Source organism: Rhinolophus hipposideros, assembly GCF_964194185.1.
Source record: "Rhinolophus hipposideros genome assembly, chromosome: 23".
NCBI lineage: Eukaryota > Metazoa > Chordata > Mammalia > Chiroptera > Rhinolophidae > Rhinolophus > Rhinolophus hipposideros.
Window position 1 is genome coordinate 21634091 of NC_138069.1, and position 23400 is coordinate 21657490.

Here is a 23400-nt window from a genome sequence, read left to right on the forward strand (position 1 = left end):
AAGGGAGGCATAAGTCTAGTTTCTGGTAGTCTAGGGCTGACCTTCCACTTCATAATGCTATTCAATGAAGCAAATGTCCCACCATAAATAGGGCATTCAGTGTTTCAGTTAAGAAACACGGAGCATTCGACGTTGTCAACAATTTGTTCAGCATTCACTGAAATCTGCAGAGCAGTTCTTTCGTGGTAGTTGTTAAATTTCAGTCTAAAACTTGGAGTCATCTTGTGATATTCAGCATGTTATTACTCCATAATCACAGAGAGCTCTTTTCCCTGTCTTTTATCACATCTCAGCTTTTTCCCCCTCTGCCTCTTTGTGGCTGGGGTCATTGTTTTGGTGGAGTCATTGGACATGATTGTGTTGAATAGGACTGTTTTGTAGTGATAGCTCAGTATCTGCCCCATAATTAAACTGTCAGTAGGTTGCTCCCAAAAGTATTTCTTCAGAATCTCTTCAGACGAATCACAACCTATAAACTGAAATAATCATTGTGTTGTTTTTTTTTTTATGGGAATCATTAAGTTATCAGGTGACTGTCTTCTGCGTTTGTATTCCTAGATTGTCACAACCAGAAAGTTGCTCCTCCAAAAACAAATATCTTCTTGTTAGGAGGCAATTCGAATTCTCTTTTAAAGTGTCCTAATGAAATACGTTTTATTTAAAGAAAAAATCGGCAAATTTTTTCTTTAAGCTCTAAAAAAGGTTCCAAAAACCTCCTTGTGTAGGTGGTGAGATTTGGGACTCAAAGACTGCAGGTCTTTTCTGTGTTCTTCTGGTGAGTTAGAAGCACAGTCTCGCTGCCAGGTCTTCGGCCTCCAGACCGCACTCTTTATGCTCATGTTTTCTTGGCTGATATGGGAAGACGAGGGTGATAGTTGAAAAGAAGCCTAAAGAGAAGCATTTTTTTGGTAGGTTATATTATAGTAATATATGTCATCACAAAATATGTTTATTGGCATAGAAATTCCCAAGTGTAATTTGGTGTGTGTGTGTGTGTGTGTGTGTGTGTGTGTGTGTGTGAAGTTTCGCCCTCATCAAATAGTAGAGTTTTCAAAACACAGAGAAAATGTAGAAGTACTGAACCAAAGCATCAGGAAATCTGGGTACAAACCTCTTTTGGATCTTTTTGCGGGAGTCACCACTTTTTAAAGGTTTTTTAAGTAAATATTTGTCTTGATGTTCTACCTGTCTTAGATGGGAGTAAAGGAAAATTAGATTCACTCTCTGAGGTTTCCACCTACTGTATTAGAAATGAACATCAATAAAGGAGGCAGTGTACATATAAATGAACCCCAGATCCACACAAAAAATAAACTGAAGTCGGTATAGTGCTGTTGGATACCATCTCATTCCTTTTTCCCTGCCAACTAATTTGGATTGTCCTTGACTTGATCCATATTAAGTAATGTTTGCTCATCTCATCTCACATATTCTATATTCTGCTCACTGGCAACTTTTTTTTTTTCCTGTCTTGGCCGCTGCATTTTGTTATGTATTTGTTGAAACTCCATGTAATATCTTTTTGTTTTTCTTATCTTTTTTCATACATTTGAAAATTAACAAGAACTATTTGCTCAACCTTATGCTTTCTAAGGCTCTTTGGCCTGTTAACAAATAGATCATGTAGCAGTTGTAGACAGCACTTTCACAATGCCATTACTGTTTCTTATTAATGTTCAGTATGTTACATGTGCTTACCAACACATTCAAGACCTGACATTCTTTGACTATAAATCCGTGACGTATATTTTCTGTAGTAAAAAGTAGAAAAGTGCTAAATGTTATTACCTGTCTTTTTAAAGGATTTTTGCAAAGAATATGAAAACCAAGTGAGGAATGGAAGACTTTTTTGTACACGGGAGAGTGACCCAGTCCGTGGTCCTGATGGCAGGATGCATGGCAACAAATGTGCCCTGTGTGCTGAAGTTTTGTGAGTATAGATGTGGTTTCTTTGGAGTGACTCAGACAGTGAAGTGGAGATTGATTGGAATGATGAGTAAGAACTGTGAGGATTTGTTGTTGAGAATTTGGGGGCAGTTTTATGCTTTCTATAAAGCATAATACTACCTACCTACTAAGTAGATCCTAATGATGTCTATCTATTTCTGAGTACAAATGGATTCTATTTTTCCAGTTGAAAGACTGGGTTATACAATACTTCTTAACATTTCCTCTCCTGACCTTTGTAAGCCTTTTTATGAGATAGTGTTAATAAACAATGAGGACAAAAACAGATATCAAGACTTTGATTGTTTCCTTTAGTAATTATCCTATTGTGACAGAGTTAGATAAGATGCCCGCAAAAAATTCATGTTTGTATGTGAATTGGATTAACTTTATCTTTTCATCTTGGACATCTGACTTTGGGGGAACAGCAAACCCCACAGCATGTAAATTGTAGCATTTATGAAGATGTCTCAGACAAGGTCTCATCACACTTTCTTTCAGATCCTTAAACTCTGTAATCTCTTTCCTATATGCTGTCCTACTGACAGTTTGTCTCAGTCTTGGTCAGCTATTGTCTTCTCTTCTGTATATCACATTTCAAGGTTATACTTCCTTGGATAAGACCTCTTAAAATCCCTAATTGAAATTCAATCCTTATAACTCTTAACGATTTTATTTCATAACAATCATTGCAGTTGGTAACTGTATGATAATTTCTATGACTACTTGTTGACTGTCAGTCTTCTCAACTTGGCTATAAGTTCCAAGACGATGGGTGTACGTGTTTGTTTTTTGCACTACTGTACTATGTGCCCAGGGCTCAGGCCAGTGCTCTCCAAAAAGTAGTTACTAACTAAATCTCAAATGAATTTATGAACAAAGATCCCTGTTCTCAAGGAGCTTAAGGCTAAATAGCAGGAATGAGCCATGGATATGAGCACACGTGCGTGCACACACACACACACACACACACACTCACACTGCAAGACAGAATGAAAATTATCCCATAAGAGAAGAATATTCAGGTATAAAAATACAGTGAGAGATATAGAACTCATTTCCACTTTGAGGTCTGAGATGTCTTCTTAAAGAAGGTAGACTTTAAGCTGGGGAAATTTAAAAGAAAGGAAGACGACAAAAAATGTTCATTATAGTGGAAGGGAATAACATACTAAAGGGGTCTTTGGGGAAATAGTGAAGATTTCATTTTAATAAGGAACTTTACAGTGATTGGAAAGTGTTCTTACAAGAACTCAGGAACACTTAGCTATTTTTCCACCTGCACCTAAATGACAATTTTAGAACATGAAAGTTTAAAGCATCTATATTCATTTATTTACTTTTGTTTCTTTCTCCAGCAAACGGCGTTTTTCAGAAGAAAGAAATAAAGCAGATGAAAACCTGAGAAAGGCTGAAGAAAAAGTTAAAGTTAAAAGAGAAACTGAGGTGAGAATTAGTTTGATCAATCTAGTTATGACTTTTGTGGCATGTGTGTGGGCATTTTACTCTAGAAGGCATTTTCAGTACTGGTTCATTTTTCCTCCACTACTCATCAGATTTCTGGAAACTAATTTCAAGTTATTATTTTATAAGATTTAGAAAAATAATTATGGCATTACAATGTTTTAGTTGTATTTGGAGGAAATTCTTCAAGTCATCTTAGTAAAATAGTTTCACATTCCTAAACGAAGGCATATATCAAAGCATTATCTTGTTTGATATGTCTTCTTCAAATGTGTGGTAGTTATTTTGGAAGTTTTTATTTTGAAAACAATATAAATGAAAATTTTTAATATTCTCCCTCTAAAATGATAATACATTCTGTTTTCTAAACATGTCCCAACTAGTCATCTGCCTTTTTTCTATGCTACCATCCTACCTCAGATACCTAATAGCTTTCCTTTGCATTGATTAATTATAATTAGCAACCTGCCTGATGTCTATACTCCCAGCAAATATCTTCCTCGATCCTCAAGATGCAATTCATCTTCCACACTGTTTTCATAGAGTAGAAAATATTTCCATGAACCAATGGCATTATGAAAATCCAACATTTGAAGTTATCCTATATTGGTATATTTGGACCATTTCACTCTTTGAAGACACCCTATTTAACTTATTTCTTACAGAAAGTTATACTACCTTCTGTGATGTGTAGTTCATAATTTTATAAAATTGCCCACTGCATTAGTTCATCTTCTGCCTTCATGTAACTCCATCTTATTGCCTAAGCCTCATCCAACTGCTTTCTTCCCCTCAATCCTAAATTGCAAAGTCCTTTTAATTTAGTTCTTAAATGTTCCTCAACTATTCTTTTATTTTTCATTTGCAATTTCTGTCTCTTTCCTTCTTCCTTTTCTTTCTATCTTCCCTCCTTACCTCCTCCCCCCTCCCTTTTTTCTTCCCTCCATCTTTCCTTTCCTCCCTCCCTTTCTCCCTCTTTCCTTTCTTCTAGTTTCCCTCACTCCAGTCTCTAGTCACTCAAAACCTCTACACATCGGGAAACAAATATTTGATTATGTCCTTCCTTCTCTGCTGTAAATAATTATCATTTCCCCATTTCCTAAGAATAAAGTCCAAATTCCTTTCAAAGTTTAGTTGCCTGGTTTTGACTTATCTTCAAGGTCTCCTTTTTGACAAGTTCCCAAACTTCCCTCTCTTTGCCCAGCTAATTCTTTAGCCACTGTGTTCATGGCTGTAATAGATTATCTTGAAATACCATTTGTTTTCTGCCTCTATGTCTTTGCTGTCATAATTCCTCTTGGAGGACTTTTTGCTCCACTGTTTTCCTGGATACATCCTAAAGATACAACTCAGATGCAAGCTCTTCTCTGAATATCCGCCAATCATTCTTCCTTTGTGCTTGTACTCACTTATTTCAGACCTGTGTCATGTCCCTTAGCTTTTTATATTACAATTCCTTAACTTTTCCACTTGAGTGATAAGGGAGCTAAACCACATTTATGTTTATATCCCCTTCACTTAATACATTTGTTGAATACTTAAATGGATAAATATTACAAGGAGAGAAATATCACAAAATTTTTGGATGCTACTAAATCCTAAATGTCTTATTTTTTATTCTTAATTCTTCTTTTTTAATATCTTTGGTAAACAGCATCTAAAATTTATCGACAGAGAACTATATCTAAACTGTCTTATTTTCATTACGCAGAAACTCTGCCGTGAATATCAGAACCATTCAAGGAATGGAATGTTTTTCTGTACCAGAGAAAATGACCCCGTTCGTGGTCCAGATGGGAAAATGCATGGCAATTTATGTTCCATGTGTCAAGCTTTCTAGTGAGTATGGAGTTTTAGAATATCAAGGAGAGATGGGATCTTACAGATAAACTAGTAAAACCAGCTTCTGTCATAGATGGGAAAACTGTGGCTCAAAGTAGGGAACGGAGTTGAATAAGTTACCCTGAAAATGTTAGTAATAGAGCTGGGAGTAAGTACCTAGAGCTATTTATTCCAAGCTCTTGTCCCCCGGCACTCATTCTCTTAGCACTGGAACATCCTGACAAACATGAGCTTGTGCAAATATCAACTTCTTCCCATTGCTGAAGCTTCATGTGTGACCCCATTGTACAGGTTCATAGGCATCCAATCTTTCAGAGGCAGTAGGGACTAAAGTTAGCACTCAATGCAGAAATTGATTAGTAGATTTAAAGTGGCCCATGAAACAACCACGAACCCTTATTCAACCACAGTAAATGTTACTTTATATAATGTGACATTTATCAATCAGTTCAATTGACAGTGTGCTTTCAAAATGTGGAACTGCTCTCAGTGTATTGAGCTCAGATTAAGTAGTTGATTTACATGTTGAATCTAGGTTTTTTGATTGACCATCATGTATGGCTGAAATACCCTCAGTTAACTAGTACATAACAAGCAATTCTATTGTTCAAAGCCAATTTAGGTTCATTGGGTTTGTCAGTGTGTGAAATTATTGGCATTTTCCCAGCTGCCCGACATTTTGTCTTTCGATAACACAGCCATGAGTCAGGAACACATTCCAGTTGAATTAAGAAAGCTGGGTTTGCAGGATGTGATAGATAGACCATAGATTTGAGAGGAGCGACCTTGGCTAGTTGTAGTCGTATCCTGAGAGTGTAGCCAAAGCCCTCTCTGCCTCACCTCCTCTCTGTGAAACAAGGGGACCAGTCATTGTGCTTTGTTAAGGCCACTGTCAGCCTCGGTACCAGTTTTGGTAATCTCCTTTATGGATATTAGTGATGTTTCTTTTCTGACCACAAGCAAGATAGGTAATTTATAGAAAGAGAGCTTTCCAGATCCACAATTACTATCCCTGTTTCAATGTTAAGCAGAAACCGTGAAGAAGTTATAGTATTTTACCACACTTGAAGCTGTTTTGTTGCTTCTCGTTGGTATGTAGTGATCAAAGGACAAAATTTCTTCTTCCCAAGAAAGGAGGAGAGGTTAACAATGCAGGAATGTGGAGAAATCATTGCCTTTGTTTGGTCCTATGGATTCTCTCTTTTTCTCTCTCATTCAGCCAAGCAGAAGCCGAAGAAAAGAAAAAGGCAGATGCAAAAAGTAAAAGAGAATCTGAAAAAGCACCCTCATTTTCAGTGAGTGGAACCTATCCAATAAAAGCTGCTTGACGTTATAATTTGAACGTACTTCAAAGAGCCCAAAGGCTGGAATGGTGCCCTGTAAAAATCCTCAGAAAATCTTAACCCTTGAGTCTGTGGAGGACATTGAGATGAATGCTGTGGGAGCTTGCTCAATTCTCTCTGCTTTAGAGACTAAGCCTGTACAATAAAAATAACTGATTTGAAGCCTGAAAAACTGAGTTCCACTTCTAATTTCATCAGTTACAGACTGTGCTAGCTTTTGCTAAGCACTTTTCAGTGATTCTACATGTATATTTTCTACATATGGGTTTTTGGAATTTCACAAATGTGTTGGGATAAAAATACCTCAATCCCACTCACAAAACATGGTTTTTACCTTTGAAATAGTATATTTGTTTCCATCATCTTATGTAAGTTATTATCAACTATTGTTTAGCTGGTGAAAGTGCCCTGATTTTCCCTCCAAGTCCTATTCTTTCCCTTTGTCCAGCTATCCTTCCTAATACAGCTAAAGTTTCCAAATGTTAATCATAGCACAGCACCGCTCTGCTTAAGCCCACATATAGCTCATCATCAACTCCAGGATTCATTTGGAAATTCACCTTCTGCTCTATGCCATGTAGTGTTCTCCTTGTGTTTCTCAGCTTATTTTAACAATCTAGTATGCATGTTTCCCAATCTATTTCTTACCTAGAGAAATCCTATTTACTCATTATAGTCTCACTCAAATTATTCTTTTTTTCCCCCCTTCTTGCGCCTCCTCCCACCCTCACTCTGGTTCAAGCCGTTGTTTCTCAGTTTAATTGTGTAAGACACAGCTCCCTGGCCCATGTTGGTACTAGGAGCCTTTTGCTTCCCCCAGCTAAGCAGTCGGTCACCAGTAGTCAGTCGGCAGCCCACAGCAGCAAATTATTCTTGTTTCCTGACACTGCCCCTGGTTTCCACCATCAGATTCCATGGTCCCATCTTCTGAGTTCTCAGCTTTTCTTGTACCAATATGTTTACAACGATTTCATTTTGTTTCAATTATAGTGGAGTTTGCTTGTCTTATTTTATTAAATTGTGATATCCTAGTATGTCTTATTTGTTCCCATCTCTTCGTAACTGATGAGTTTTGTTTGTTGCGTTGAATTTTGATTTGAGAGAAATACAACTGAAATCCTGGGCTTGAAGAAACATAGCATTCATTTCTGCCAATGTTCCAATCTTCTGCTTTGAATAGGAATGATATGTATGTCCAACTTACTTGCTCTGTCTTGACAGGAGCTGTGCAGTGACTACCGCAAGTATGTGAAGAATGGACTACTCCCTTGCTTCAGAGAGGACGACCTCGTCCAAGGTCCTGATGGGAAAATCTACGGCAACACCTGCTTAATGTGTGGGGCCTTCTTGTAAGTAGAGCCGCACCTGGGAAAATGAGGGAGGTTTTGGCCTTTCTGATCCATTTCTTTTTCTTTGTTTTTTGAGCTTTATTAAATATTGTTTCTTAAATTGTGTTTGTTTCTTGGCACATTTTGTCCCACATTTTTGCCTGATGTTATAATCATCAAAGAATAATTCTTTCATGGCAATCACTAGCTGAGTTCCTGTGGAGATGTGAAAGATGTAGAACAAGAATCTTACCCGTGCAGAGTGGAATTTGAAACCATCTGAAATCACACAAGAAATCCCAGACCAAACAAAGCAATATGCAAACCATGCCTCAGTTCCTACACAGGACCTGGGGAATGACTTCGAATAAGGAATGGCTAGGATCTGGTGGCATTAACTCTTCTCACGTTTCTTGTTAGCTTGAAGAACTTTGTAGAAGTCTCTTCTATGCCCCTAACCCTGAAATCCCTCCTCTTGCAAAGCAGGACTTTTCCTTCCTCGTCCTACTCACAGTGGCTATAAATTTATGTGTGTGACTATTTGTTTAACATTTCTCTCTTCCACTAGACAATTATCATTATTATGACAGGGATTCTAGAAAATGTAAGCACTGAGTTCAGAATAACTTTCTGCTTCATTTCTGTATTCAGTTATAAGGAGGTACGTCAACTTCCTCTAAATCACATAATTTAAAGGAAATGGAAACGTATAAAAACCATGGCCTTTGAGGGTTACTGAGCCTTGGCACTTTTAGCCAGGGAAAAGTGACAGTCTTAAAATATCCAAGTAGTGTTTGTTTTTAAATGTGGAAACAGGACTACGTAGTTCTAGCTTGTCTCCATGGAAGAAAGTGGGGCCAGTGAGTGAAAGGCCTGGGACACAGGTTCAGCTCTATGAGAGGAGGAGTTTTCTAATGGATGGAGGACTGCAAGGATGAAATGACGTACATGGGATTTCAAGGATGACATAGGTAGAGAATTTACTGGCAGATTAAAGCAAAGCTAGATAGTAACCAGAGATACAGTTGTGAGTATTGGAAGTTTAGAAAACCATCCCTGGGCTAGGGCTTAAATCCTTAGTCTGCATTTATCAGATATGTCCTTGAGAAAGTCATATGTTCTGTCTTATCTGTAAACTGGGGTTATAATAGTAGTTTTGCTACATGCACCTGTGAGGATTTCATTGGTGTGAGCACAAGGTTAGGCACATAGTAAGAATCTAATAAATATTAAGTGTAGCAATTAAATGATATTCAAGATCACTTTCAATCTGGAGATTCATTGATTCTTACTGATCGCTTTCTTAATCACTCTCTTTTAGCCAAGCAGAAGAAGAAGAAAAGAAAAAGAAGGAAACTGAATCAAGAAATAAGCGACAATCTGAGAATACAACTTCCTTTGAGGTGAGGGGATCTTCTCCAAGTCAGAGGCATGTGGACCTGAGATCCATAGATGATATTCAGGGAACCCATAAATTCCCTGAACCTGTATGAAACATTTGGACAGTTTGTGTTCTTGTGTTTGTTTATTTGTGTGCATATACACATAGTGGCATATGTGACTACTTCTAGGTTGAGGGTCCGTTACTTTTATCACTTAAAAATATTTGTGTCTTCCAAGTTAAGAGCTATTCTAAAATAGGCCAATTGCGGATTCTTGTTTAAGAAAAAGTCTAAACTTCAGATATTTCTGCAATATCATCCAACCTGTGTGCAGCACCTCAAACTTTCTTCCTTGATTTCACAGGACTTGTGCAGTGAATTCCGCAAATCGAGGAGGAATGGACCACTCCTCTGCACCAGAGAGAATGACCCCATCCAGGGCCCAGACGGGAAAATGCATGGCAACACCTGCTCCATGTGCGAGGCCTTCTTGTGAGTAGAGCTCGGGGCTTCTGAAGGAGTGGGGAGCTGCCACTAAGAGACGTTTTCAAACAGTTGTGAAGAATTCATTTTCCTCTTCAGTGTAACATTCAATTTTGGGTGTCACATGTAAATAAATTAAAAAAAAAAACCCCACACAAAACCAAAAAGCAAGTGGAGAGCTCTCAGATGATAATGATTGTGATGTAAAGAGATGCAGAATAATTTCCTTTAGGATATTTCAGAAAGAACTCAGAATCTTTTATTCAGAGAAGAGAACACTGATAACGTTTCTCACTGCCTTTATTTTCCTGAAGGATTATCAGCTAAAATAGGAAATGGATGAGATTACATGTAAAATGTCATTATGGTGCACAGCAAACTTTAGATTTTATATGTTTTAGTTCATTACCTCTCTTCTTATTCATTCTGTGTGATCTCAAGGAATATAATTAAAATGAATAAGAGCTATAGAAAGACAGATTTGGGTGCAAAATGAAGATGAACTTTGCAATAAGTAAAGTAGGGAAAGGCTGCTTCAGGAATGGTGATTTTGTTGTGTAGGAGTTAGATGCCCATTTATAGGGAACTGAAATATAACTGTAGAATAAATGACATGATATGTGCCCTCGTACAAGAGTCTATGATGTTCCTTTAGTCTTTTGATCATTGTCCCAAGGGATACTCCAATTTATTTTTTATATGCCCAGAATATCTGAAAGAATTGAGTCAGGCTGTCTTCCTTGGTAGAGAGTAATACAACCATAGAATATAAACATAGAATCACTAAAAGTCTCTGAGGTGGAAGTCCATATAATGACCATGTAAACATCATAGCTAACATTTATTGAATGCATGTAATCATCATATACTTGCTAAGAGCTTTCCTACCTAATCTCATTTAATCTTCAGCACAAACATATGAAACAGCGTCTATATTATTACAAGTTTTTGATGGAAAAATAAAGGTCCTGAGAAGTTGAGAACAATAGAAATATCAGCACAGGAAAAAATGAAAATGTTTCTCACTGTATGGTGTAGACAGTATATAATCATTCAGCAAAGCCGTTATCAACTTCTGGATAGTTACAGTTGCTGTATTTAGGCTTGATTTAGTCACCTTTACATTAATCTTTCAGTGACAAAGAAGTAATTCTGCCACCTAGTGCTCAGTTCTGCTGCTTCCTCTGATAATTTCCAGTATGGAAAGAAAGTGCTTCCCGAATTTTTTACTCAACTAGACTCATGATAAAGTTTAGATCAGTTTTTCTCTTAAAAAAGTATGAGAATTCTCAGCTTTGGATCATTTTAGTAATTTTCTCCCATCACTATAAAATTTCATATCAAGAAGAAATAAAGGTTTATCACTTCATATTTTATGGATATGTTAGCAAAGGCCATATAGTCTTTTCTTGCAGTTTCAAACTATATGCAGTCTTTTCAACTTTTAAAAAGTTGTGATTTGATTTTTGAGCAAGTCTTATGTCAATTGGAACATATTAAAATGTTTTCACAAGTTTTTTTTTTTCTATCTATACAACAAGATTGTATTATTTGTGTTGTAGATTCAACTGTGCTATTGATCCAGTTCAGTAAACTCAATTTGCAACTCTGTTAGTTATCCAAAATGGTTAAGAACTATCACTCACACTTCATTTCCATCATATGCCTATTTTTTGAGAATTCACTTTTTAATAATGATTACAATGATTGTGATACCAATCACGGATATCACTCTTGTCGATCATTTTATTATGGACCAGATACTAATTCTAATTGCTTTACAGGTATCAGCTTATTTAATACTCACAACAATCCTATGAGAAAAGTATTCTTATTACCTCTCCTATCCCTTCCTACCCTTCCCATTTAAAGATGAGGAAGCTACAAAGAATTTAAGAGACTTTTTGTGTTCCTTATGCAATCTGGCTCCATAGTTTTTCTTCTTACCCACCACACTATACTGCCTCTCAGAGGCCAAATATTACCACATTTAAAGAGGTGTTACAAATGCAAAAAAGAAAATCAGCAAACAAGAAAGTCTTATTACAGTATAATCCATTTGCTGGGAAGCTAAATGGATTTACTCATGAAGGGACTTTCTCTTGCACACCATTCTCTTGAGATGAGGTGAACCCTTCTAATTTATTATCCAATAAAATTGCAAACTACTACGAGTGGATCTTTGGGGTTGTTGGAGAATAGTTATAGCACTGAATGATCAACTTGTAAATGTCAAGGATCTGCTCTGCTGTATTAAGATCCATTTCTTCTCTTCCTCTCTTTCCCCTCCCCTGTTCCTTATAGTCAACAAGAAGAAAGAGCAAGAGCAAAGGCTAAAAGAGAAACTGCAAAGGTAATTTTCTCAGGCACACCAATGCTATGCTTGATGGGTTTTTTTTTCTGTGCTAGCATTCTAGATATCTTATTATTTTATTTTCCTGTTCAGTTTTCATGCCAGAAATGAACAAAGAAAACCTTTAACCTGAGAAAAAAGGGTCTTGATTAAAAGTTTCCAGAGTATCGTTTTATTTCATAACTCAAATTTTGAGTTTCATTTCATAAAAAATGGAGTGTTAACTTACTTTGTAAGGGATATTCTCCATATGTGGCTTTTTTAATATTTCTATTGCCAGACACAGATTACTAATATCAATCTTTACAATGTACTAATTTCAATTCAGGTCATTTGAACCTGTATTATTTCAAATAGGGAGTACAACATCCCTATCATTCACATTAGTTCAATTAATAAAACAAAATGCACACATATTATTGTATTTTATTTTTGTCACATCCGAAAGATGGAGGAAGTACTAGTATTCTTACCCCCAATTAACTGTTATTAAGTACATTTTTGACTCTCCAATTATTTTTAATCTACTGTACATTCTTTTATATTTTTATAATTTTACAAGTAGCAGAACAAAATCTGTCTGTATGTAGATGTTTGATTACTCTATATAATAGCTATATACAAGATTTACCTTTATATAGTCTGCATCCTAACAATAGCTGCAAAGAATAGCCTAATAATTATTTGGGGAAAATTGACACAGTTTTAAAAGTTCACCTTTAAACTGACTCACTTTCTCAATAACTTTATTTCTGTTAGCTGGAACCATCTTTGTATTTGTAATTTAGAATTGAAAATTTGTTTTATCCATAATATCTGATCAGTTGCAAAGTTGTCTTAGATTTTTTCAAATGATCCTAACACGTTTCCCTTTCTCTCCACTTCTGTGACTCTCCTCTTTCAAATACGTATCTCCCATGCCTGAACTTTATCAAGTAACTCTCAGAAAGGTGTCAGCTTCTCCAGGTGTCATACTTATTCTAACCTCCATAACTTTATTTCAGATATACCTTTATTTCTTAGTTTGAGCATGTTTTTTTCTTTTCCTCAGCCTTCTAAAAACAGATCAAGGCTCAGCAATATTTTTTTTTGCACATTATTCTTGTTTTATTTTCCCCAGCTTTCTGGAGGTATGATTGACATATAACATTGTATAATTTTAATATGTACCATATGTTGATTTGGTATACTTGCATACTGCAAAATGATTACCACCACAGTTTTAGCTAACACCTCCATCATGTCACACAATTACATTGTGAGTATGTGTGTGTGTGTGTGTGTGTGTGTGTGTGTGGTGAGAACGTTTTAGATTTCCTCTCTTAGCAACTTTCAAGTATTTATTACAGTATTGTTAACTGTAATCACCATGCTCAATGTTAGATCTCTGGAACTTATTTGTCATATAACCGGAAGTACCTTCGAACCAACAATTCCCCATTTCACCCACCCCCAGCACCTGGTAACCGTGACTTTGCTCTCTGTTTCCATAGGCTTTTTCAGATTTCACGTGTGAGATTATCCAGTACTTCTTTCTCTGTCTCACTTATTTCACATAGCACAGTGGCCCTCAGGTTTCATCCAAGTTGTGGTGAACAGCAGGATTTCCTTCTTTCTCATGAAGGCTCAGCAATATTGTCAGTTCCTCCAGGAAGCCTCCCCTTCTGGGCCTTCTTAGCTTTGATCTTGCATAGCTTTTAGAGCCTTTGATGTGCAACACAACACAAGCATATATTTTATATTGGTCTTTATCAATGGTGTCAGCCTTCTTCTGCTCCTAGATTATAAACACCCTCAGAAGAATGATGATAAATATTTACAGACCCACTATCTCACCAGGACAGTTCTGAGTCCATGATGGAAGCTTCCAAAATACCTATTGATGAACTAAACACACAATCACTTTTATTTTTCCTGCTTATCCTGTATTGCTTAGTCATCACTTATTCCTTCTAATAGGCAAATGTACAAGAAAGGTAGAAAAGTGCTCTTAGAAGATATTTTCTTCATTTTCCAGGAACTCTGCAATGAATTTCAGAACCAAGTAAGGAATGGAATACTCCCCTGCACCAGGGAGAGAGACCCTGTCCGTGGCCCAGATGGCAAAATGCACGGAAACAAGTGTGCCATGTGTGCAAGTGTGTTGTGAGTATTTGCCCTCATCTCTCCACTGATATCTTCATCATTGATCTTCTCTGAGTCTCAGTGTCTTAAGAAATGTGCAGAATATATATCGTGGGTGGTATCCTAGATAATTCTAAAAGCACACGGACAAGACATTTGGTAATATTGAATTACATAGTGACTATGTTATTTTTTATTCAATTATCTTTCTATTTTCTAGTTGAGTTATGGGAAAAGTCTTAATTTAATGATAATACATTTTTAATACTTGATAATTGTCATTCATAACGAAGAGAGAGCAGAAATTTGGTGATCTGGTTGGGAAGATCTCACTGGTCTCTCTTCCACCCCTGACATTTTATGATTCTGTGAGTATATTCAGATCTTGTTTAAGGGAAAAGCAGTTAGACAGAGATCTATGGGGCCAGTATGTAAAGACTGTTAAAATAACCTGAACAAGAAATGGAATAGAAAGGATTGTACTTATCCTTTGAGGGACTTTATTGTATACAGGTGAAATAAATACTTTGATAAGTGGGTTAGTGTAGAGAGTAAAACCCATAAGAGGCAATCTATGTAATAAATGTTTATTAAAATGCCTTCTTATTAATCCAGGTGTAGGGCCTAAAAGACCATTATTTTGCTGAGTGGGACCAGAGCTCCACTGTGTGGGACAATATAGAAGTTAATTCCATCATACCACCTCTGGTTCTTCTCCTTCTTAGACTCCTAATCCCCTACTGAGCCTCAAACTAAAATAAATGTTAAGAAAAATATTTAAATAATATCTGTTGAAAGAGGTGCAAAGTTACTGTTGTCCCTTTCATGCGTCTTGGTCCAACCTTAAGTATATACACGTAGTTTCTTAAAAGAGAGATTGACAGAGTAGGCTAGTAAACAGTGGGCTGAGATTGAAGAAATCAGGGCTCTTCTCTCACATGCTCAATTTGCTAGTTCTGTGTTAATGGCTAGATTAGACATGATAAATGCTAAGGATTTTTCCCAGCTTTATATGCTTTATGTCAGTAGAAAATGGCAAGAATGCCAGAATCTTAGGTTCCTGGTCGACCTCAAAATATTAGTTGTTGAATCTTTTTGGACTTGAGTCACTATTACACTCTAAAACTTGAATTTCAACTTGAATACCATGTTTCCCCGAAAATAAGACCTAGCCAGACCATCTATCTTTTGGAGCAAAAATTAATATAAGACCTGGTCTTATTTTACTATAATATAAGACCGTGTCTTAATATAATATAATATAATATAATATAATATAATATAATATAATATAATACCAGGTCTGACATTAATTTTTGCTCCAAAAGACACATTAGAGCTGATGGTTCGGCTAGGTCTTATTTTTGGGGAAACACAGTATTAATGCCATTAAAATAATATTTAAAATTTTTATTTTGTAGTGAAACATGGTCTATTTTAATTATGGGACCATCATCTGACTTGGTTTCATCCCCGGCTTTCACCATTGATGTGGTAGTTATTTAGATAGGACAAGTTTTCACAATTTTTCTTTAAAAAGTCAAGGCAGGTGTCTTTTTTCAGATTATTGTTGAAGTCATTGATAGAAAAAAGACCACCTGAAGGTCACATACTGATTTAAAAAGCATGTTGGTTTTATTGTTTTAAGGGTATTGTAAACTACTGAATTTATCTGCAATAATGGGCAAAGTAATAGTACCTCTTGGACTGGATAAATTTGTACCGAAGGCTGGATCTGATCTTTGGTTTGGAAACCCCTCATTCCTTCTGAAAATACATTACCAAAGAAAATGGGAAGTTATACTTAGCTTGTCTTTCTTTTCTTTCTTTCTTTCTTTCTTTCTTTCTTTCTTTCTTTCTTTCTTTCTTTCTTTCTTTCTTTCTTTCTTTCTTTCTTTCTTCCTTCCTTCCTTCCTTCCTTCCTTCCTTCCTTCCTTCCTTCCTTCCTTCCTTCCTTCCTTCCTTTCTTTCTTTCTTTCTTTCTTTCTTTCTTTCTTTCTTCTTCTTTTTTTTTATTGCAGCAAACTTGAAGAAGAAGAAAAGAAAACTGATAGCAAGGAAGAAAAGGAGAAAGCTGAAGCTCAGAAAGTTAAGAGAGAAGCAGTACAGGTAGTTGTTCCAGGTCATCGAAACCAAGTGGCTCTTCCATTCTCTCTGGGCCAGGCCCCACACCCTCCTTCTAATCCCAGTGTCCTTAGTGACTTTGCAAACTCAGAAAATGTATTTGGATCCTCATGTATTAGAGGATCCCTCTTCCTTACTCAGTTTATTCATACCAAATCTGATCTAGTTGCTGGTGCATTTGAAAAGAAGTCAATCACCCTTTTCTCCACTGAAATAATGATATTATTCTAAGAAAGAAGTGTATACAGATTGTTCTGAATACAAACTAGTAAAAGCAGATTTTAGATTTTTCTCCATACCTTTCTGTATAATTGTGTTTAGTTAAAAACAAACAAACAAACAAAACACCTAGGTTTTCATCTCAGTTCCTTCTCTGAGGCTTTGGGAAAATTACTTAACAGCAACTTGGAGCCTTGGGCTGGCATCTATAATGTCTCACATGATGATAATGATGACGGTGGTAATGGTGATGGCTATTAATTATTTCATGCTACTGTATGCCATGTGACATAACAGTTTTATGACTGATCTTTGTAGTAGCCATTCAAGACATGTATTATTATCTGTACTTTATAGAAGAGGACTCAGAGGCTCAGATAAGAAGTTAGGAAATATATATCATTAGTATTTTGAGAGCTAGCAATTGGACCACCAGTTCTGGCTTTTTAAAAATTTTTTATTAAACTGATTGGGGTGACATTGGTTAATAAAATTACATAGGCTTCAAGTGTACAATTCTATAATACATCATCTGTATATTACACTGTATGCTCACTATCCAAAGTCAAATCTCCTTCAGTCAGCATATATTTGACCCCCTTTAGCCCATGGTGTGCTTTAGATTTTTCACCCTCCATCAATTTGTAATATTCCTACAGGCTGTGTCTCAGGTCTTCATTTCTCTTTCCCTTTATCCTTTTCTATGTGAAAGATCGCATTTCTTACTGTTTTCCCTCCTCTGATCTTTGCTTCCTATAATCTATTATCATCTCACTCAGAGTAAGAACCAAGGTTCTTCTAGGGGCTTACAATACCATGTGATCTGACCTCTGCCACCTCTCAGATCTCATTTCCTATCATTCTGCACATTGCTACTCTTACGCCAGCCATACTAGTCACCTTATTGTTTCTTGGACACACCAAGCATTGATTCAAGGCTTCTCATCTTGTGGACTCAATACCATCGTGCTTAAAAACCTGAACTCTGGACTCAGGCTATCAGGGTTCAAATACTGGCTCCATCCCCCTACCAGTTAGGTCAGACAGTTAACACCTTTGTGCCATGGATTTCTCGTTTATAAAATAAGGAGATGATGATGACAACGGCGAAGTAGATTATTTTTATGAAGTCCTAAGGAACTTACCCACGTGTAACAGCACAATCCCTCACATATCTTTTTAAGTCCTCTGTATTATACGTGCAATGAATTTTACCTTTTGTGTGGCTTTGCTCACACTCAGTCATGAATGTCCCTTCCCTCTATCTGTCGAAATTCTGGCCACTTTTCATGGCTCAGAATAAGTATTAGCTGTTCCCTAAAGATTTTCCCCATTTATACAATATACGTAATAACTATTATCCTGGCAATTTTCCTTTATTTCTCAATTCTATCGTCTATTTTATTCTAACTTATGGATGTTTCTATGTATTTCCTCCAAAGAAACAAAAAAAATTAGTATTTTATGGTTGCATTAACCAATTACCACAAACTTAGCAGCTTAAAAGAACACAAAATTATTATCTTATGGTTCTGTAGTTTGGAAGTCTAACATGGATTTACTGGGCAAAATAAAATGATTGACAGGGCTGCATTCGTTTCTAGAATCTCTAGGGGACAATCTGTCACTTAGCTTTTTTTAGGTTTTAGAGGCTCTCCATGTTCTTTGGCTCTTGGACCCCTTCGTCATTTGCAAAGTCAACAACATTGCATCTCTGACTGTTCTTCTGTAATCACATCTCCTTCTCGCTATCTCTTCTGTCTCACTCTTCCAGTTCTAAGGGCTGACCTTTGTAATTACATGGGCACACTAGAATGATCCAGGATAATCTCCCCATCTTCATTTCCTCATCTTCAATCACATCCGCAAAGTCCCTTTTCCCTACAAGGCAATGTAGTCACAGGTCCTGGGTGTTAGGACTTGTACAAATTTGGGGTTTGGGAGTGTTATCCTGCCTACCACAAATTTCCTTACAAAAGAAACAATAATTTATTCTTCTTGATATCTCTCATAGTGCCTAGCAGAGAATAATATTTGAATTGAGTTGAAGTTCTTCTTTTAATGAGATACACAACAGCAATCTTATATTCCAAATAACATGTGACCCGGGTCTCTGAAAAACATTGTGGCTAATATCCACCTTCTGCATCACCTTTCCCACGCATCCTTTATGTCCTGGGGCATTATATGATAGTTTTCAAAGGAGTAATATGGAGGGAGCTTTCCAGTATTTAGCTACCTGGTTCTTAAATCCCTTCTCATTTGTCAGGCGCTGTGCAGTGAATACCGTAAATTTGTGAGAAACAAACGACTTTTCTGCACCAGAGAGAATGATCCCATCGAAGGCCTTGATGGGAAAATCCATGGCAACACCTGCTCCATGTGTGAGGCCTTCTTGTGAGTCAAGCCGCAGCCACTGCCACTGCTGAGTGTAGAAGAAGATGGGCCTGGGTGGGCGAGAGAGATGTCATTGAACGTTTTCTCTAGGACGTAGAACATGAAGGCTATCTTCGCACTGAGTTTGGGGATCTCCTATTATGAAGCCATATATTTAGCATATTTCTTTGTAGTGTTCTCAGTGTTCTGAAAGGTACTTGCATCACCATCAAGGGAGGACCACATGCTAAGGACAAATTCTCCAGAGTTAATGGCCTGCAAGGACTTGGATCTGTTCTCCATATATGTACTGTCATGAATAACCCAAAGATGTACTGACTGGGTCTAACAAATTGAACATCTGCTAATATCTAGCCACTATTTTTAAGTATTTGAGCTTCTTTCTGGGGAGGACAATATATTTTCTAAAAGAAATATTATAGTGAAAATTTATTTACTGGTTTGCTATGGCATTAGTATCTTATTCTCTAAGCAGCATCAAAAGCAAGAAGAACAATATGTAGGGGTGTGTATTTACCTTTCTACTCCCAAATTAAGTGGTTAGAAATATGGAAGTAATGGAATATTTTTATCTAGAGATATTTCTCCTTTGGGATAATATGTATTGGGTGCTAGGAATCATTCACACCCCTCCAACTCCCTACTCTCTTACAGCCAGCAAGAAGCAAAAGAAAAAGAAGAAGCTGAATCCAGAATAAAAGTGAAGAGAGAAGCTGAAAAGGTAGCTGTCGTGGAAGGTTCATACCACAGTGAAAAGATGAGGTTTTGCAGTTTCTCTTTCAAAATAACTCATGAGATTACTGAAAACCTATGTGAAAGAACTCAAGGTTAATTTAGTTCAGGGGTTGACATACTTTTCTTAAAGGGCCAGAAAATAAATATTTTAAGGTGTGACACAAATACGCAACTTTGCTGTTGTAGCTCTAAAAAAGCCAGAGATCATATGCAAGCAAATGGGTGTGGCTGTGTTCCAATAAAGCTTTATTTAAAAAAGAACGTGTTAGGCCAGATTTTGCTCACAGGTCATCATTCACAAACCTCCTGGTTTACTTCATTCCCATACTTTTAAATGAAGATTTAAAATGAGAAAGAAAGAAGAACTTGCTTAGAAAGGTAGTGGGAATATTGGTATCAGAATCCATATCTTCATATTTCATAGATTTCATAATTGAAAAGTGGAAGCAATACAATTCAAACCTAGACGTCCTGACACCAAATCTAGCACCATTTCTAACATACTGTTTAGTTTTAGATGACTATGTTTGGTCAAACCAGATGTGTTTCTTATTTTACCTTTAATTATTTCTGGTGCCAGCATTTGGGGAAAAAAAGAAAAACAACTTTCCCAAATACCATTTTCTCGTTTTCACAGAGGTTGATTCCAGGTATATTTTCCCAGGTTTATGGTCATTTTCTTGCCTCCATCAAAAAGTTTTGATATTAAAAATCATTTCTAAAGAAAAGCATCACATTTGGAATTCTCTATGATTGGCTTGCTTACAAGTGTATTTCCCACAATTGTAAATCTGAATTTAAAAATAGTATGACTAGGTCATATGACTCACTTTTCACCATCTATAACAGGAAATTCTTCAGAATGAGACAATTTCTGATTTCACGTTAGCTACTATCAACAAACTATCTTCTCGTATCGTATTTCTTTTGCTAAATATGACCAATTAAGGAATCTGGCAGTGAACTTTAAAGCAGAGCTAAGAGAAAAACTCACTTTTATCCTCATTGAGTTTCAACTTGAACTAAAAGATATAACAAACAAAGAATAAGAAATCCCCACAAATGCAATTCCAATTGCTACCGGTAATTAACTGCATGATCTTAAGTGATTCGATTATTCTCTCTGAATTCCTCATGTAACTCTGGAGCTAACATTTACTGTTTTAGATGTTAGTCATTGTCTATATACATGCGTATATTATCTCACGTTATTCTCACAACAATCCAGGACATATATTGAATATTTAGTGCATACTGGCCATTATTATTTTAACCAGATAGAATAGATTCTATTATTATTTTCATTGTATAAATGAGGTAACTGATGCACAGAGAGGCAACACCCCTCAGCTGAAGTCTCTTGGTGGCACATTGGAATTAAAATTAATAATGGGATATAGTTGTCAACATGTTAGTGCTTGTCCAGACATACCTGGAATATTATGTTAATTTTTTAGGAAAGGGGAAGAATTCAGAATAAGAAATGATACAGATGATTGAAACAGAATGACTGAAGTATCTGGAGGATGTTTAGCTCTTGGAAAAGAACATAGGGAGTTCTGGGAGAAAGACAAGAAAGCTTTCTGCACATATCCGAAGGACTCTCATGTGGAAGGAGAAAAATATTCTCATTTTCTCCGAGGGAAGTGAAATACTTTGACTTTTCTTACTGGTCTGAAGAAACATACTCATCCCAATTGCAGTGACATCTTAGAAAAATCAAACCCTAAGAGCAGGGATCCTATAGGACTTACTATTTTTCAAGATCTCCCATAAGTAGCACTATGGTTAATTTGTAGGAACTATCTAACAGAAATTTTGGCATGAACTCTCTGAAGGCTAATGAACTTTTTATTACTGCAGGAGTGCACCAAAGCAAATTAGACAGCTTCTTGGCAGGCATGATATAAAGGGGATTGAGATATAATATGGCCGGTTGGACCAGATAAACTTTGAAGTTCTATCTGAACTTGAATTTTTTTTGGTTCTGTGGCACGTTCGATGTTGTCATTGTAACAGAGATGGACACTAAAACCCTGAGTAAGGAATGTGACCAGTCATCAGAGAACCTACTTTATTAAAAGAGTCCTGCTTGTTTGTGATTGTGGGTTCAGTATGGACTTGGGGGCTAAATCTCAAGGAAAATGAAAGAGAAACTGCCTTTTAAGTCCTGTGTGCTTAGTAGGAATTGAACGTAACAATTGCCAGGAAAAAAAATCCTTAGGTCATTTTCAAGGAACCCAACAAAGTAATTTCCAATAAAATACCCAAGCTCTTGCCTTTTCTCCTCCTTTTAGGATAGGTGCAATGAATATCGGAGTCTTTTGCAAGATGGAAATCTTTTCTGCACACGAGAAAATGATCCTGTGCGTGGCCCAGACGGCAAGACCCATGGCAACATGTGTGCCATGTGTAAATCAGTCTTGTGAGTGCACAAATGAAGGTCCTGCTGTGGGTTGACAGAGTTGGGGAGGCAAATAGCCGGGAAGATAATAAATACTGTTTGTCCTTCTTTTACATATAAAAGCAACAAATAATTACCTGTAAAGCATTTTTAGGTGAATCTGTCTTTATGAAGGCTAAGATTCACAATTCTAGAATTAGACAATATATGAGTAAGTTATATTCTCCGTTAGTTTGGGGGGAAAGCCTATCAATAGATCACATCTTTCTTGATAAAATTCTAAATTCTTTGCTGTCAGTTCAATCCCTTCTCCGGATTGTTTTATAATTCCTATTGGGAAGAAAACACATAGATGTTACCAGCAATCTAACTCTTCTACCTACATTTTTAAAAATATCACATTTTCAGGAAATGAAAAATTGCTTTTTGCACAGTGTTTGGAGGTACACCTGAAATATTTGTGATTCAACAGTCATTTATTGAACATCTATAATATATAATATGCTTAGTGATTATACAAAGATGAATGAAACAGTCTTCCTAGAAATCATAGCTACTAGAGATTAGACATGGACTTTAGTTAATATAATACAAAGGGGAGACAGAACAATGAAAAATGATGTGTACAGTGTGTTATGGTACTTCAGGGAAGGAAAAGTTAGTAGAAAGATTTTGGAGGAATAGAACTGGACTCTCTCATTTGGATACTATATGGGCAGTATTGGAAGGAATGAGAGGAAAAGAGGAGGACAGCATAAGCAAAGACATAAAATTAAGAAAACTATACTATACTATAGTATGCAAAATATAGGTCATTTAGTGGAGTTAGAACTTAGCCATTTCACCAGCTTTGAATGCCAGATCAAGGATTTTGAAGTCAATTCTATGTATAGTGGGGAGCTGAATTTTTTTAGGTAGGAGAAGAAGTGGCATAAATATGGTCTTTTAGGAAGATTCATATGTCAGCAGTAAGAAGGAGAAAAAGAGAAGGAAGGGACTAAAAATCAGAATGCTGCTGCTGGTGGTAGGGGTTTGTTATGACCCGGTAAGAAGTAAGTAGAACAAGGGAAATAGGACAGAAAGTGAGCGGGTCATCATGGGAGACACTGTGAAGGTGAAATGAATGTGGCAACAGCTATCTGAGCTGAAGGAGAGGGAGCCGTTAGAGATCACTCCAGTGTTTTGTTCTTCATGAAAGGCAGAAAATCCAGAAGGAAGAACACATTTCATGGAAAAGAAACTTATTTTTGGACCT

At 36.5% G+C, this 23400-nt stretch overlaps 1 protein-coding gene across 1 annotated transcript in view; it reads left to right on the forward strand.

Moving 5' to 3' along the window:
- Window positions 1–23400, forward strand: part of SPINK5 (serine peptidase inhibitor Kazal type 5) — a gene marked incomplete at both ends in the record, with an annotated part of 71367 nt that overhangs the window by 30512 nt on the left and 17455 nt on the right. Inside the window, 13 exons of the mRNA XM_081035550.1 lie at window positions 1803–1930; window positions 3306–3393; window positions 5123–5250; window positions 6473–6548; window positions 7818–7945; window positions 9246–9327; window positions 9671–9798; window positions 12094–12142; window positions 14160–14287; window positions 16288–16375; window positions 18879–19006; window positions 19661–19727; window positions 22039–22166. Of these exons, the coding sequence (XP_080891676.1) occupies window positions 1803–1930; window positions 3306–3393; window positions 5123–5250; window positions 6473–6548; window positions 7818–7945; window positions 9246–9327; window positions 9671–9798; window positions 12094–12142; window positions 14160–14287; window positions 16288–16375; window positions 18879–19006; window positions 19661–19727; window positions 22039–22166 (1346 nt within the window). The remainder of the gene's footprint in view (window positions 1–1802; window positions 1931–3305; window positions 3394–5122; window positions 5251–6472; window positions 6549–7817; window positions 7946–9245; window positions 9328–9670; window positions 9799–12093; window positions 12143–14159; window positions 14288–16287; window positions 16376–18878; window positions 19007–19660; window positions 19728–22038; window positions 22167–23400) is intronic.